Consider the following 14438-nt stretch of genomic DNA (forward strand, 5'->3'; position numbering starts at 1 on the left):
GTCTAGAAACAAAATCTTGATTTGTCTGGTGGTTAGGTGTCAGGCTGGAGAAGTGGAATGATCCCTTTTGAGAACAGAAAAAGCAGGATGTTTTCCTGAGTGGTACAGAATCAGTCAATATCAGCCAGTGAGCTGTGCTGTTAGTCACTAGCATGACGTTAGGCACAGAAAGTGCACAAAGTGTAACACCACCAGCCAGCAATAAAGTCAAAACACCAAGAAAAGTTTCTTTCCACTGTTGATTATCACTTAAAAAAAAAAAATTAAAAAGTGTCTAGTTTATGACCAGATTATACACAAAAAGAAAAAGAAATCCTTTGAAAATAAATGATAAGAAGCAGAAATACACTTAGTGAAGGGGAGAGATTTCATCCATTACTTTTCATCTTGATAGTTTATGGACACCTTCCAGTAGACAGGAAAAGCAAAACCAAAATCTTAAGACATTGAAGTTAATTGAAATAGCTAATTTTTTTTTTTTTTCTTTTTTTTTTAATTGGGACTGCAGTTTTTCTGACACAATTGGAATTTCTCAACCCAGAAATCTGGACAAGAACCACTGAGCATCACCCAACAGGTCAGACAAGAATGCAGGGTTCTGCCATGGAAAGCTGTGTGCTCCACTGAAGTTCTCTGTTAGGTAACTAGAGATTCAACAACACTGTAAGGATTTTTAAACAGTTCCAAAACTGTAGCTGGGAATAAAAGAAAAACATTACAAACAATGAAAGTGTGTTGTTCAGCAAGCAACCTCACAAGTGACTTCCATCTCAGTGCAAAAACCAACAGCAAAACCAGTGATATAGCAATACAGGGAATATATAACTAGAAAAACTAATATTTCTTTTTAAATGTGAAGGGATAAAAAGTGTGGTTATAATCTGAAGGGTGCAAAGCATAGATAACCTTACTTTATTCATTGTATGCCTTATTATATTAAAATTTAATTTAAAAAAAAAAAAAGAGAGAACTGTGTTAAATTCCAGAGAAGAATAAGGTTGGGCTGAGAGAATCAGTTGATTGCCCTTTGCCTGTTCATCAGCATCCACTCATCCTCTTCCCCACTGGGATGCAAACATCCAGCAGTGAGAAGGCAATGCTTTTGGGATTTGACCAGGTGAGCAACATGGGAAAAAAAAAACCCAAAGCAAAACAAAATTCTTATCTTTTAGTGTTGAAGCCATCGTGTTTTCCAGGTGTGGAAGTTCCTCCCCAGCTACCTTTCAGATCATAACCACACTTCCCAGCACTACAGGGATTTGCTGCTCTACAAGAAAGGGGGAAGGCTCGACACGCAGCCACCACAGAGGTTCCTCATGCTAACTACAGCTCAAAAGCAGCTTTCGAGGAGAAAAACCACAACATACCAGGCAGCATTCAGAGAAGGATTTTTTAGGAGGCCGTGCAGGAGGGGGTGGTCCCTGATCCCACTCCCAGAAGGCCATTGAGTTCTGACGAAGCAAAAGCTCCTCCGAGGGCTAAGAGGAGGCAGATGCCCCGATGGCAGAACAGCCAGAAGGAAGAGAGGAGACAAAGCAAAAGAAGCATGCATATGATCCACAGCCAAAACAAAACAAAAAAGAAGAAAGTAAATACATGACAAAGTACTGAAAAGGCTCTGCTGAGATTTACACACACGAGGCACTGTTTGAAATATACTTGCAAAGCCATGTTAGCAAAAATAGCAACAAATATGGATGAGTGCTGTTTTGCTGTGTTTCCAGGAAACATCACTCGAGGCTATGGTTGAAGAGTCCTCTCATCCACTCAGGTTTTTTTGGAGGGCAAACTCCAACACTGACCAACATCATTCAGCGAGTTTTAACCACAAAACAGCACGAGTGCTTTATTTTTGCTAGTGACACACAAAAGGAGCATATGGACATCGATGGAAAAATGTGGCAGAAAATACTTAATGAAGGATGAGGAACTGAGAACATGGGGAAGAAATGCATGTGTGGGACTGACATTTACAAGATGCATGGGAGTTTCCAAGCTGCAGGCACAAAAAGGCCCCAAAGTCTTAACCTTTCAAATAGGCACACTCATGTCAGAAATCTATGTAAGGGAAAGGAAAGAAGTGCCTTTAAAAAAAGGGAAGAATCCTGCCTCATTCACTTCTACAGGGCTGACATTTATTCAAGGACTTGACTGCCAGAGCTGGCCAGAGCTTGGCAGTGTGCAGGAACATGGCCAGGCTCTAAATCAGCAAATAAGCCATTTTCCTGATGGCAGTGAGGCTCCAAAACAACAAACCCACTTTACTTTGTGTGCTTTGAAGTCGTACACCATCTCCAACAAGCAGATCACCATCCAACCAGCCACAGAGACCAACCCAACCTTCCAGCAGCCACAGAAGTACAACCACATGGTTGTCCAAACCTCAAGCTGGTGGCTCAGAGCTCAGAGGATGTCACCCACCTCCCTCATGTCGTTGTCCAGCCCGATGTGCTCCGAGTGCTGCCGCAGCCGGTCCTTCCTGCGCTGCGTGCTGCTGCTGCGGCTGGCCCAGCGGCTGGGGAGAGAGAAAAGAGACAGGTCAGAGCTGCAGGAAACCAGCAGGGAAAGCCTGGGGGAGCAGCTTGGTGCCTGGAACAGGCTACCTGAAAACAGAGGGCAAAACAATCAGGGGTATAAAAAGAGGACAGATTTATTCAAGGTACATTTGGGCAAGCAAAGTCCCCCTTGGGGACACCCAAAATGGACTGTGGGTCAGGAGCTCTTCACCTTTTTAAGTTTTATTTTGTTAGTATATTGGTCCCTAATTCTCCAACCACACCTTCACCTATGATATTGATCACCCCAAGCTCTGCTTCCTCTTTCCACCATTGTTTACATATTTCCGACCCTAGGGTAACAAATTTCCTTGAATCTCTATCCAGAGAGCTTTGTTTTGGTTAAATGGGTTGGGAACAGATGTTTCCAGCATTCTGTAAGAGCACAGAACTGCACCAAGTCACAGATACATGAAGGAAATAAAACCCTCCAAAATTATTAAGGCATCAAGCTGGAGGACATCCAATGGGTCTGCAGTGGAAGAAGGGAAACCCCAAGCTTGAACACAAGAAGGGAGAAAAAATTCAGTTCAGTTGTTCTTTGCAAGCATTCAATACAAATTGCCAGAATGCAAATCTATTCCCATGCTGGGGAATCACTGTTTTCCTCTGCGATGTTTAATCTCATTTATCAAGCTTCTTAGTACAAATTAAGTTACAAGGTAATCAATTAGATTGAAAACACAGCTTGTTTCATTGTTTCAGTTTTGCACTGTAAGCATATTCCCCCCCCCTAATTTAACAATTAGCTAATCAAAAGCCATGAAGTGTTTATGTAGCTTGGCTTTTTGTCATTCAAATTCCACTCCTGGATCACTGCAGATGAATCAGCCAGAGGAGCCCCAGCTATAATTTTAAAGCCTGGCAGAAAAATGCACCCAGGGAAGGAGGAAACACATGGAAACCACAGCGTGGTGCTGGGTTTTGAGAAAGGAAATGAGGGCTCTGGAAACCACAGCTTTTTTTTCCAAAATAATACACAAATTGCCCGAGGGACTGCAGCCTGTTTTCTCCTGGGATGCTTTCTAGGAGGATTTCTGCAAAAATTAGTGTTTTAGAGGGTTAGAGCAGCATGGAGAGGATGCTTTGGTAGGCAGAGGAAGCTGCAGCTGCTCTCTGTGGGTTCAGAAGGTTTTCCCATGATGTGGGGGATTTATCAAAGGGAGTCCCTCAGGTGGGATTCTGCTGCCTGGTGGGAAGGAGGACACAGCTGGGTTTAATTTGGGTTTAGTTTGAATTGGTTAAATCACATCTAGGATGTAGAATTGGAACCAAAAGTGTTTGTTGTCTGCATTATATTTGTGATTTAGATATAACATATTATTCATGTATCACCCCAGTAACTGCCAGAGGTATCTTTAGAGCTCCTCCTGCTTACAAGAAAGGACAGCTAGATAACATTATGAGCTCTGGCTGTGTATTTGTTAGTTTATCAGCCCAGAAAGGGAAGCAATAAATCCCTGACTGATGGCCACTGAGGACATGTTTTCATTAAAACAGCTCTGAACTGGTTTATTCACTACTGTCCAGCAACAATTGACTGCAACGTGGGAATTATTTCCCCTTTCCCACAAATGGACTTCCATACAAAATTCAGGACAAAAATTGCTATGTAACACTGAAGCAGGCAAAAATAATTCTGATCTACACAGCAATATCCTTTGCATTCATTGTATAATATAAACACACAACAGCTACATCTGAAGAGTCTGGAAATGTAGCTGGAATGTTCTCTCACCCCATCTCCACACCCAAGGGTCCAGTCCTGTCAGGAAAATGTATCTCCAAGAATCATACCCAGGGAAATTCAAATTAATGCAAGGCTGTACTTCAATTGATTTTGTGGTCAGAGGAGTCATGCTGTATTTGCAGAAAGCATGGAAAAGCTGTTCCCTACATGGGTGTAAAATCAGCAAAATTACATGTCTTTAATGGGAGAGAAAGTCTTCTCAGCTGCTCACATGAAAACCAGGAAGAAGAAAGATATAAACAGATGGTCTTGAGATTTTCCAATTACCAACCTTTTTGGCAATCTACAGCTGGAGGAATTCCAAGCATTTGTCACTTTGACATCGCTTTGCGGTAAGTAATGGGATTTTGGTTCTTACAAATTCTGAAACACGCTGCAACCTACATCAAAATTATCACTCCAGGAGTTACAGTCACATTTTAGAACAGGTACCAATCAACAGAAGCAAATCTCAAAAGTCATAAGGAAAACTATTTTAAAGTGATGCCTATTGATAGATTCTCTGAGATTCTGCAATAGAGCCAGAAGATTTCAGCAACTTGCAGCAGGCAGAGCTTTCTCACACTGCTGCTGACATAAACCAAACTATGGTTATATTTTCAAAATTTGTAGCTCATATAAACCAGAAATGGAAAGAGTTGCTGGATTCATGAAATTGGTTATATCCCATCCAAAATTAGAACTCCTCTCCAGCAATGTGAACCATTTGCATGACAAACCTGCTGTTAAATCCACAAAAAAAACCCCGCTCTTACTTGTTATTGGTGGGTCCTGTTGCCAAGACATCTGACTGCAGCTTTGGGAAGAATCCCTGCTCATATTTCCCCTGTCCAATCTTCATGTCCAGCAGGTGAGGGTGGATGGCTGTGTGGTCAATCTTCATCAGCCTCTGCTCGATGGACTGGGCTGCAGGGGACAGTCACAGGTGAACACCCACACCACCAACACACCTCATGCTCACAGCCCTGCAAACCCACCAGGAGGTTAAACAGTGACCTCAGACACAGCAAGCCACCACTCACAGAGGGGAGGACACGCCTGTGCTGTTGGTTTTTAATTCTGCTTTTAGTTTCTCTGCCCAACACGATGAGCATGGGTGCAAGCAGGTTAGCTGGGAAGCAAGCAGGGATTTATTTCAGGAGCCTACGAGGTGCATTAGGAGCTGGCAGGAGCAGTGTCATCCTTCCCTGCAATTCCATGATTGGTTTTAAGGCTTTTCCAGCAGAACAGAGACCTCCAAGGCCAGCTGTGGGGTTGGACACCTTGTTTTGCCCTGAGCACATTCATGGCCTGGGGACACCTGAGTTTTGCAAATATTTATAATTCTCCTCCTTCTGAAATAGATATTCCATTACTGCATGACAGGCATTCAAAAACACAGCTAACTGCAGCAGCTTCAGGATGATGAACAGGTTTTTGGAAACAGGGAAGCCTTTGGAAAAGTGGGAGAACTCCCCAGGAATCTCAGCTCCACTGAGACTAAAGCAGTGCAATCCTCTGCTTCAGGGATTTGAGGGTTTCAGTCTCCAATCTCCAGCAGGATGAAAATAAAACCTGTCACCCTCTTAACTTGTGAAGAGCTGGAGAAAGGAGGTGTATGGGGGAAGAAAGCATTTAATTAATAACTTTAATATTTAACTCTCTGTAACCCATCTATTTATGGGCAGGCCTGTTCTTTTAGCATATCCCAACTAGTAAATAGATCTGCAAAATGTGGAAGCTAAATCCATTTTTCATTCATCAAGAACAACACAGAACTCATTTCCTATTTTATAAAACTGTGATGGGAAAGAAACTGTCACAAGATTTACATATATTATCATTAGAAACTCTGCAAGTTTTTTTTTCTCCCTCTAAAAAAAAAAATAAAAATCACTTTGTATGGTTCCATTTTGGAGCAAAGGAGGGGGTGGTGTGGGGTCAGAGGGTTTGAAGGGTTCCAAAAATAGTTAAACAAACAAGTGCTGGATCAGTGCTGGGGTCACATATACTGTGAATGGTAAATATGAAGGAAAATTGGTATTACTATCAGTTTGCTGCTTTTCACAAGACAGAAAATGAGGTTCTGGTGCCACAATATCTGCCAAAACTAGACGCTGAATAGACAGTTGACCTGCAAATTAGAATTGGGTTTTAGACAGAAAAAGTTAAGTTGACACAGATTTCTATTTCTGCCATTTTTATAACAAGTAAAACGCTGCAGGAGTTACACCAAAAAAAAAAAAACCATGAGAAAAGTGTTTGCCCTAGCTTACTAGAATCTGTCCCAACAAATTTAAAAGTATAATTTCCCAGCATTACTTAGAAATGAAATAAATACTTTCACAACAGCATGGAATAATTTTTGCTTAGATGAGATAAAGCCACTGCTGAGTCCTCTCAGGTCCATCTAGAACTTCCTCATCAACTGCAACACTCAGATCACTGAGCACCTATATTTCTTTGTGGCTGACATTGTACTTCTGACTATTTTACCAGCCAGTCTGAACATACCTGCTTCTTTCAAAGTGCTGCACTTCTGGTAGTTGGATGTCCGCAGAGCAGGAGCCCTGCCGTTATAGAGCCTTATTTTCTCAATTCTGGAGTCAAAAACTCGTAGCAAAGGGTCCTTCTCTTCCCACTGGGAGATTATCTTATTGTCTATGAAGGTGGCAAACATCTGGGTTTCGATGAAGTGGGAAAGGAATGGGAGGTAAGGCTCGGGTTGATCCGAAAGGAAGGAAGCCTGGAATGCAGAACAGATCATCAGTGTCACATTCCCACCCAGCACTGCCACGTTCAGCCATCCTGGGGCAGAGAGCTGACCCAGCAGCCAGCAGGAAGGCTTGGGCAAGGCAAAAACACCCCTCAGAGAGGTGTGAATGCATCTGCAAAGGGGTTTGGTTCACAGCTGTAAGAAATAAGCATCTTTGTGGCAGCTGGAAAACAAAGGAATATGGAATTCCTGAAGCAGTGCTCATTCTGCCTACATTCTCAAGCAGAACAAACCCTGTGCAATGCAAGGCAGAGCACCACATGTGCCCACCTGGGAGCTCTGCTCTGGGCATCCCTGCTTGGGACCATTTATTGAGGTGTCACACATGTGTACAGTGCTCTTCAGCTCATGCTCTGCCGTGATGTTACACAGGGCAATTCATCAGGAATTTCCCATTAGAATTGACAGCGTGAGTCTCTAACTGAGCTTTGAAAACCCTAAACTTAACAGCCCATTTTATTGCAGAAGCACTAGCAATCCTTTTGAAATGCTGCACTGTTTAATGCCTGATTACAAACAAACCAATAAAAGGCATGGCAGAATTTACTCTTTTTTATCAAAACCCAACTCAGATCAGTATTAAGTCTGTTCCTCACTGTTTATCCTTCTAACCTTTTTGCTACAGAAGGATTTGTATCTAAAAAAGCTGATGGCTGAGAGCACCATCTACTTTGCAGGGTCACCCAGCAGCTGTGCAAGCTTCCCAGTATTTCTCACTCCTTTTGCTCTCCTCTTTATACCCCTGTTCCTAATCTCAAGGGATTCCTTCTCCCTCTTGTAATGTAGTCACAGCAGCACCCTTGTGCCATAACAAAGTGACAATCTTCTTCAGAACAACACTACTCATTACCAAAAACCTCTGCTGTGAGATTAGGAAACACGAAGGACTAGATTTTTACTGTCTCACGTGTGCACCTCTCCTCTCAACAAATAAAAAAAAAAAAAGGAAGCAATTTTGCATTGCTCCCCTTGCACCAAGCCAACAGGAGCAGCCCCACGAGCTGGGCAGAAGCCTGCCAGCTTGGTCTGTACAAGCCAGGATGGCTCTGAACAGCTCAGAGGATGTGCTCTGACCCACTCTGGCAGCAGATCTGGCCCTGAGTAATGCAAACAGACAATTCTCTCCGTGAGGCAGATGAAGAACGGCAGATTAAAGACGACCTAGGCTATCCACACCAACCCAGCCATACTCCCTCCCCCTTTTGGGCAGAGACACAAACACACAGCTAGCTATCTTTACTTTGTCAAAGTTCTGCATTTGCTCCCTGTTTGTCAGCCACGACTCCATGTCAGGGGCAGCCTGGATGACAAAAGCCTCGTAGTCGGCGAACATCTGCGTGAAGCGGTTGGCGAAAACCTCGCGGAGCTGCACGTTCAGCTTGTAGTCCCTCAGCTCCAGCTCCTCGCAGGACAGCTTCCCCTCCTTCTCCTCGCCCAGGGGGCTGCTGATGGTCATCTTCTCCATGGTCACTCCTGTCCTCTTGGCCAGGGCGTGCAGGCGGGCGATGGTCTCGTTGCCTTTCAGCAGCTCGTACACGTTGAGGGCGTTGCTGGGGATGTTGCCGTTCTTCTTGTCGTTCACCAGGTCGCTGAGGACCAAGTTCTTGAGTTTGGTGGCACTGTCACTGCAGTGCAGGTTGCCCTCTGGGGGGATGCCGAACTGCAGGAGGACCTCTGAGATTTCCTGGATGAACTCCAGCTTGTTGGGGAACTGGGGGAACTCCTCGGGCAGCTCGATGAAGTGGTTGTCGATGTCCACGAAGCACAGGTTTGCCTGGAATGGAAGGAAAAGTCACCAAATGGACACTCAGCACTGAGCTGGCTCCTCTGTGGTGTAGTGGGTGTGTGCAGCACCACTCAGCCCATGTAAATACCCTCTGTGTGAATTAGTGCATCTCATGTTTATTTATTTTATTTTACGCATTTATTTCACCAACTGCCAAGAAGCCTCTGCAGCTGTGCCTCCAAGGGATGAGATGTTCAGTGGGAAAGGTGACACTGCTTCAGGAAAAATGACATAAAAAAGTCCCATGGAAATCCTTTGGGATCATGTCTGAGCACAGCTTGTCCATTAGAGGCCAAACCCTATTTTCCCACTCCCTGAACCCCTGTTTTCTTGGAGGTTTTTAATACTGGCAATTCCTCTGCCTGAGGTTTGATGAGAGAGCTCCTAGCTCTGCTCTGAACAGAGATGGATCTCAGCCTGTGAGATTAAAGCTAAGTGAAGGCATTAATCTAGCAGAGCAGATACTTTTACTAGGAAAGTGTCGATGGAGGGATGGATGGAAGAACCCCACATAAAAATTAATTACATTGCAAATGCACCCTCGGGAATAACAGCAGAATGAGAAACAGTAATTGATCTTCTGAATGGGGGCTTACATCTGAAATTCACTGTCTGAGTGCACCGTGCTGAGTAAAATCTTAAACCAGGTTGGATTCCCAAGGTGCTGAGCTCTGAGGGGTTTTACCCTGGATAAAACTGCAGAGCAGGAGATGCAGTAAACTCACAAAATTCTTTTTTAGCCTGACCTGGCCATTAGCTCAGCTCCTCTGCCTTCTCCAGGGCACTTCTAGTGTTCTTTACTTCCTAGACTAACCTTCAGATTATGTGAAGATAAAGGATTTATTTTCCTTCTTTTCTGAAAAGGTTAATTTTCAGCAGGGCAATGCATTCCACAGCAAACATGTTTATAATATATTGGATATTTCAGTGACATGTTTATTCACATTAATCACCTTTCACATAGATACTTTAGAGGGCATTAGGATTCATTTGGGAAAGCAGAAGTGTCCCTTTCAGCTTTTTCATATTAAATTTAGTCTTTAAAAAAAAGCATTTCTTTGTACAAAACGATTTGCTTTATTTAGCTATGCAGCTATTACAGTGTTGTGGTATGCACCAGTATGGTTCTTTAGCTCAGGGACTGCCTTCTTATCTATCAATATTTCATTTCAAAGGCTTTTTAATTTCAGCTCTGCATATCATTTACAAAATTTGAAAAATGAGATTTGGATTCAGAAAACCCTTGGGGAATTGGTCTCACTTCTCCCTTCAAAAAACATCTGATGATTAAAGTTAATGCCAGGAGATTAGTAACCTTAAGACAGCATGATGGCCAGTTGTTAGAATTTTTATCTCTAACAAACAAATGGTTTATATTTAGAGCACGAGCTTGACAAGCTAGCCCCTGGCCTGAACAATAAAGGAATGTTAAAGCCAACAGTGCTTCATCACTGAGTGCATGCTGAGAGAGTTTTTATTTTTTATTCTCTAGAGGGATTTGAGATTCAAGATCTTCCCTCCTTTCTTTCCCTCTCCCAGAGCTGCTGCACCTCTGGAGTTCACAAATGCTGATATTTTTTGCTAATCATGGAGGGGGCAGATTACACCCTACTATTGCTCTTCTCTCCCTCGTGATATTTGTTATTCCATCAACTCTGCAGTATTAAATACTGTCACATTGAAATTTTAATTGAAGGAAAATGACAGCTTAATCTGCTAACCAAAAGCATGTGACAAATAATTTAAAAAAAAATCACAGCAATTATGTAATATTACCATGGTTTTACTGAGGAGCACAGCTAGATAGCAGCTTTGCTTCCCTGCCAGAGCAGATTTCATGAGCTTTGGTCATTCTATCCATGAGGTAAAACTTGATTTGCAGGAGGCTGATTCAGCCACTTTCACACAATACTTAAAACAGACCTTTATAAAAATCCAGGGTTCTTAAACTGTTAGTTTGTTCTGAGTTTCCATCCTTGTGAGGCACAACAAATGTGCTAAATCAACACCACAGACCAGATAGGAACAGCATCAGGTGTGACCAACCACAGCCCCACTGTGAGCACTGATTTGGTCTAATAATTGTTTTACAGTAATGTATTATGTATATTTTTCACCTCTAGTTTAGCTGAGTCATTCCCAGAATGCTTTCCTAGTTAGTTAAATTAACAGAAGAGAGCAAGGATTTCACAAGGGCAGCAATGCCCTCACTTTGCAAAGCCTTTCTGCTCCACAACACTCCCCAAATTCAGAAATCCCCCAAGAAGGAGATTTCCCTGCTATCTCCCTCCAGCTGGCAATCACTCTCCACAGTGCCAGAAAACCCTCCTAACCCCAGAACAGCATTTTCCAGCAGGAAGCCACACAAACATTAACGAGACATCTCAGGATATCACCCCAAAGTGGCACTGACCTCCTGGGGCAGCTCCAGCTTGGAGCGGTCAGTGCCTTCCTTGGACTGCAGCCCCATCAGGTAGGGCACAGGAGCATCCAGGAAATGCAGCAGGGAGGCAGGCAGGATGGGGACATAAACGTGCTGCCACTGGAAGGGGAACAGCAGCGTGGTGATGCCCTCTGCCACCGTCATCAGGCGCTGGTAATCTGGGCATGGAGAGAGAGAGAGAGAGAAATATTGAATTATCTCCCTGGTTTTGCTTTGGAGATCTGTTTGGCAAGGATATCAGGGACAGAACAAGGCAGAAATCATATTTATATGATAAGATGTTGCTTGGAAAATAAGGCAGTGCTTAAAAACCTGAAACATTATTTAATTTTGCTGATTTTAAAACTCATTACTCCCATAAAGAAACTGCTGAGCAGAGATATTCTTATCCTATCTAGATCTGTTCTGTCATTTAATTAATTTATTAAAAGGATACCAGAAGTTCTATATCTATAGCTATCTGTATCTATATCTATATCTTCTCTATCTGTATCTATAGTACAGGATAATAATACTCTAATTCCATAAAAAGGATGTATTTTTACAAGGGAAGAAGAAGAAAAAGAAGTGAACTTCAAGGAAACATTGTGGTTTCTTGCTTGCTCCTGCCTGCCTGCTTCTGCTCCACTTGCTGCTATTTCCAAGGCTGAGTGTACTTTCCAGAAGACTTGTCTTGGCCACACACCAGCAGAAGTTTACAGTCCCTAAGTATTTAAAAGCACTGCTTTTAAGTTAAATCCAAACAGAAGCCTAATAAAAATTTAGTTCTCAAATATATTCTGTGTAGCTAATATATTTATATTACATTGCTTTGCCAGATTTGCATTTAATCCACTGCTTCATTGCTTCAAAATATTTCAATTCTGGTAAGCACATTGCACATTATTTTTTTAAATTAAAATTTATTTTGGTCTAGCTGAGCTGGATGTTTCAGCACTTGGCTAAGAGCAAATTATTTACCAAACACCCAGCTGGCATGATGCAACACTGCGAGCTATTTATTACTGTAAATGAGGGGATAAATTGAGAACGATTTTTTTAAATAGTAAATAAATAAATAAATCACAGATTGGTATTAAAGAGATGCTCATCCTTACAGCAAGGCTTTCCTACAGCCCCACTGCCTGTTTTTGCCTGGAGAGGAGCCCAGCCTGACCCTTCCCATTTCCACCCCAGCCCTTGGCAGAACCAACAGCAGCACAAGTGCTGTCATCTGACACTGCTCAGCTATTAGCAGGTCACTGGGAAGATGCTCCTGAATCAAAATGCAAATTACAACAACAAATTGCAGAAGCCATTCTCCTTGCTAGCACCTCTCTGTGGAAATGCAGCCTCCATCTGCACAAGGTCAGCTGGCAGGGCAGAAACATTTCTCATCTTGTCTCACTAACAGCTATTCAGGCAGCACTCAGAATTATTTTCAGGCACACAAGTCAAGGTTGCACCTCTGAATCAGTCAGATCAGTCACTGCTGGATCCCTGCCCATGCCATGGCTGCAATTATAGATGTGCATTCCTTGTCTTTGTAATACCTACTGGTGATGTTCAGGAGTCTCATGACATTTGGTAACTCTGAGAGCTTTAAAGATTAAAACAAAAAAATCAAATAGGAAAAGTAGCATGGCTTAGTATGTGAGACAACTTCAAAGTCTGTTCTGATCTATACAGCCACATGGAGAAACAGGTCTTGGCAGCAAAAGGACCTTTTCGGATGAGGGCATTCAAATTTAATGAGAAAAGCTGTTTTTTTAAAAAAAACCCAACTTGTGATGACTAAATTGTTACACTGTCACCATCCAGCAATGCTTGTTAGCAAAAATAAAATACATTTATCTAGCCAGCATTTTTGAGTGAAGAGAGGGAAGTTCCAGCTCTCTCCAGAAAAATAATATTGAAAAAAAAAATTTAAAAATATTAAAAAAATCTGTCAATGGTTTTCTTGTTATCTGTTAAAAAGTAACTAGAATTTTTTCTTTAATGCACTTTCAAGCCTGTACAAGGTTAGACACCTATCATGTAAGGCCTGAAATAATTTTTGATGGAGAGATTCTTGTACCAATCAGCATTTGAGGGAATCTTCCATGGTTACTGAGGACAACCTGGAAACAAGGGATTGAGGAAATGGAAACTCCAGTTGTGCCTGAGGAGGTTTAGATTGGATATTGGGACAAATTTCTTCACTGCAGGAGTTGCTGAGAATTGCAGCAGGCTGTCCAGGGAAGGGGTTGAGTCAATTCCCTAGAAATGTTTTTCTGAAAGAAGACTAAATTGGACAATTTGAAAATTTTTTGTCTTGATGTTGATTCTCCATAACACAATAACAGGACAATAACCAATCAGAAATATCTACCCCAGAGAGCTTGAAGTTCAATCACAGACAATGACTGAGAAAACAAAACGAAATAATCTTCTTTTCATTTCACATGCTGGGTATAGAAGCTCTGAGATGTTAAGCAAATCACAAAGCTCAACATAAAAATTACTTTTCATGCCACAGAGGAGTTCTGAGATCTCAAAATCCTTCCCATGCTGCAGCAAAGTAAAACCAAGACCCTCTGAGAAAGAAACATCAGTGTTCCCCCTGCCCAAACCAGCTAAGACATCATTCATATCAATATGAACAAAACAATTGTCTTTAAATAAAATAAACCAAACCAACAACAGAGGAAAAAAAACCCCACCAATAAACCTTAATGAATAAGGTTTATTATTTAGAGGGAAACACCTGAAAAGGCTTTAAAACATTCTTGTAACCAATAATTTTTCCACATGCTACCTCTTCAGTCAAAGTATTATAAGCAATTGTTGTTCAACTACTTTATTTTTATGTAACAAGACATGAATTAGATGAGTCAGGGATATTGGAAAAACTGGAAAATAAAAATATTTTGCTTTGAGCTCTGAGAATGAGTCAGGAGCATAAGCAGACCTGCCTTGTGCCTGGGCACCTTCAGATCTGGCATGTTTATAAATAGCACACTGCAGATGAAAAACCCAATCTGAAATTCACATTGGAGACAAGAATTGTTTACGAAAGCAAAAGGTTTTCAACTCAAGAGCTCCACAGGCACAGCACACAGAAGGGCTGCAGACATCAAAGCACCCTGGAAACTTCAAACCCTTTTTTTGTCTGCTGCAACGACTGACAA

The 14438-nt window shown here is 42.1% G+C and overlaps 1 protein-coding gene across 7 annotated transcripts in view; it reads right to left on the reverse strand.

Annotated features, from left to right (window-relative positions):
* The window catches only part of DENND5B (DENN domain containing 5B), a 78385-nt gene that overhangs the window by 15800 nt on the left and 48147 nt on the right, over positions 1–14438 (reverse strand). For 3 of the 7 annotated variants that reach the window (XM_085049463.1, XM_085049461.1, XM_085049468.1), the window contains 7 exons: positions 11260–11447; positions 8301–8834; positions 6799–7030; positions 6332–6418; positions 5061–5211; positions 2422–2515; positions 1368–1478 (listed from right to left, as the gene is read on the reverse strand). In XM_085049463.1, the coding sequence (XP_084905589.1) occupies positions 1368–1478; positions 2422–2515; positions 5061–5211; positions 6332–6418; positions 6799–7030; positions 8301–8834; positions 11260–11447 (1397 nt within the window). The remainder of the gene's footprint in view (positions 1–1367; positions 1479–2421; positions 2516–5060; positions 5212–6331; positions 6419–6798; positions 7031–8300; positions 8835–11259; positions 11448–14438) is intronic. The other 4 variants (XM_085049466.1, XM_085049467.1, XM_085049464.1 and 1 more) reach the window with 3 other exon arrangements.

Source organism: Lichenostomus cassidix, chromosome 1Ab (assembly GCF_008360975.1).
Source record: "Lichenostomus cassidix isolate B80296 chromosome 1Ab, HeHo_3.0, whole genome shotgun sequence".
In the NCBI taxonomy this organism is placed as follows: domain Eukaryota; kingdom Metazoa; phylum Chordata; class Aves; order Passeriformes; family Meliphagidae; genus Lichenostomus; species Lichenostomus cassidix.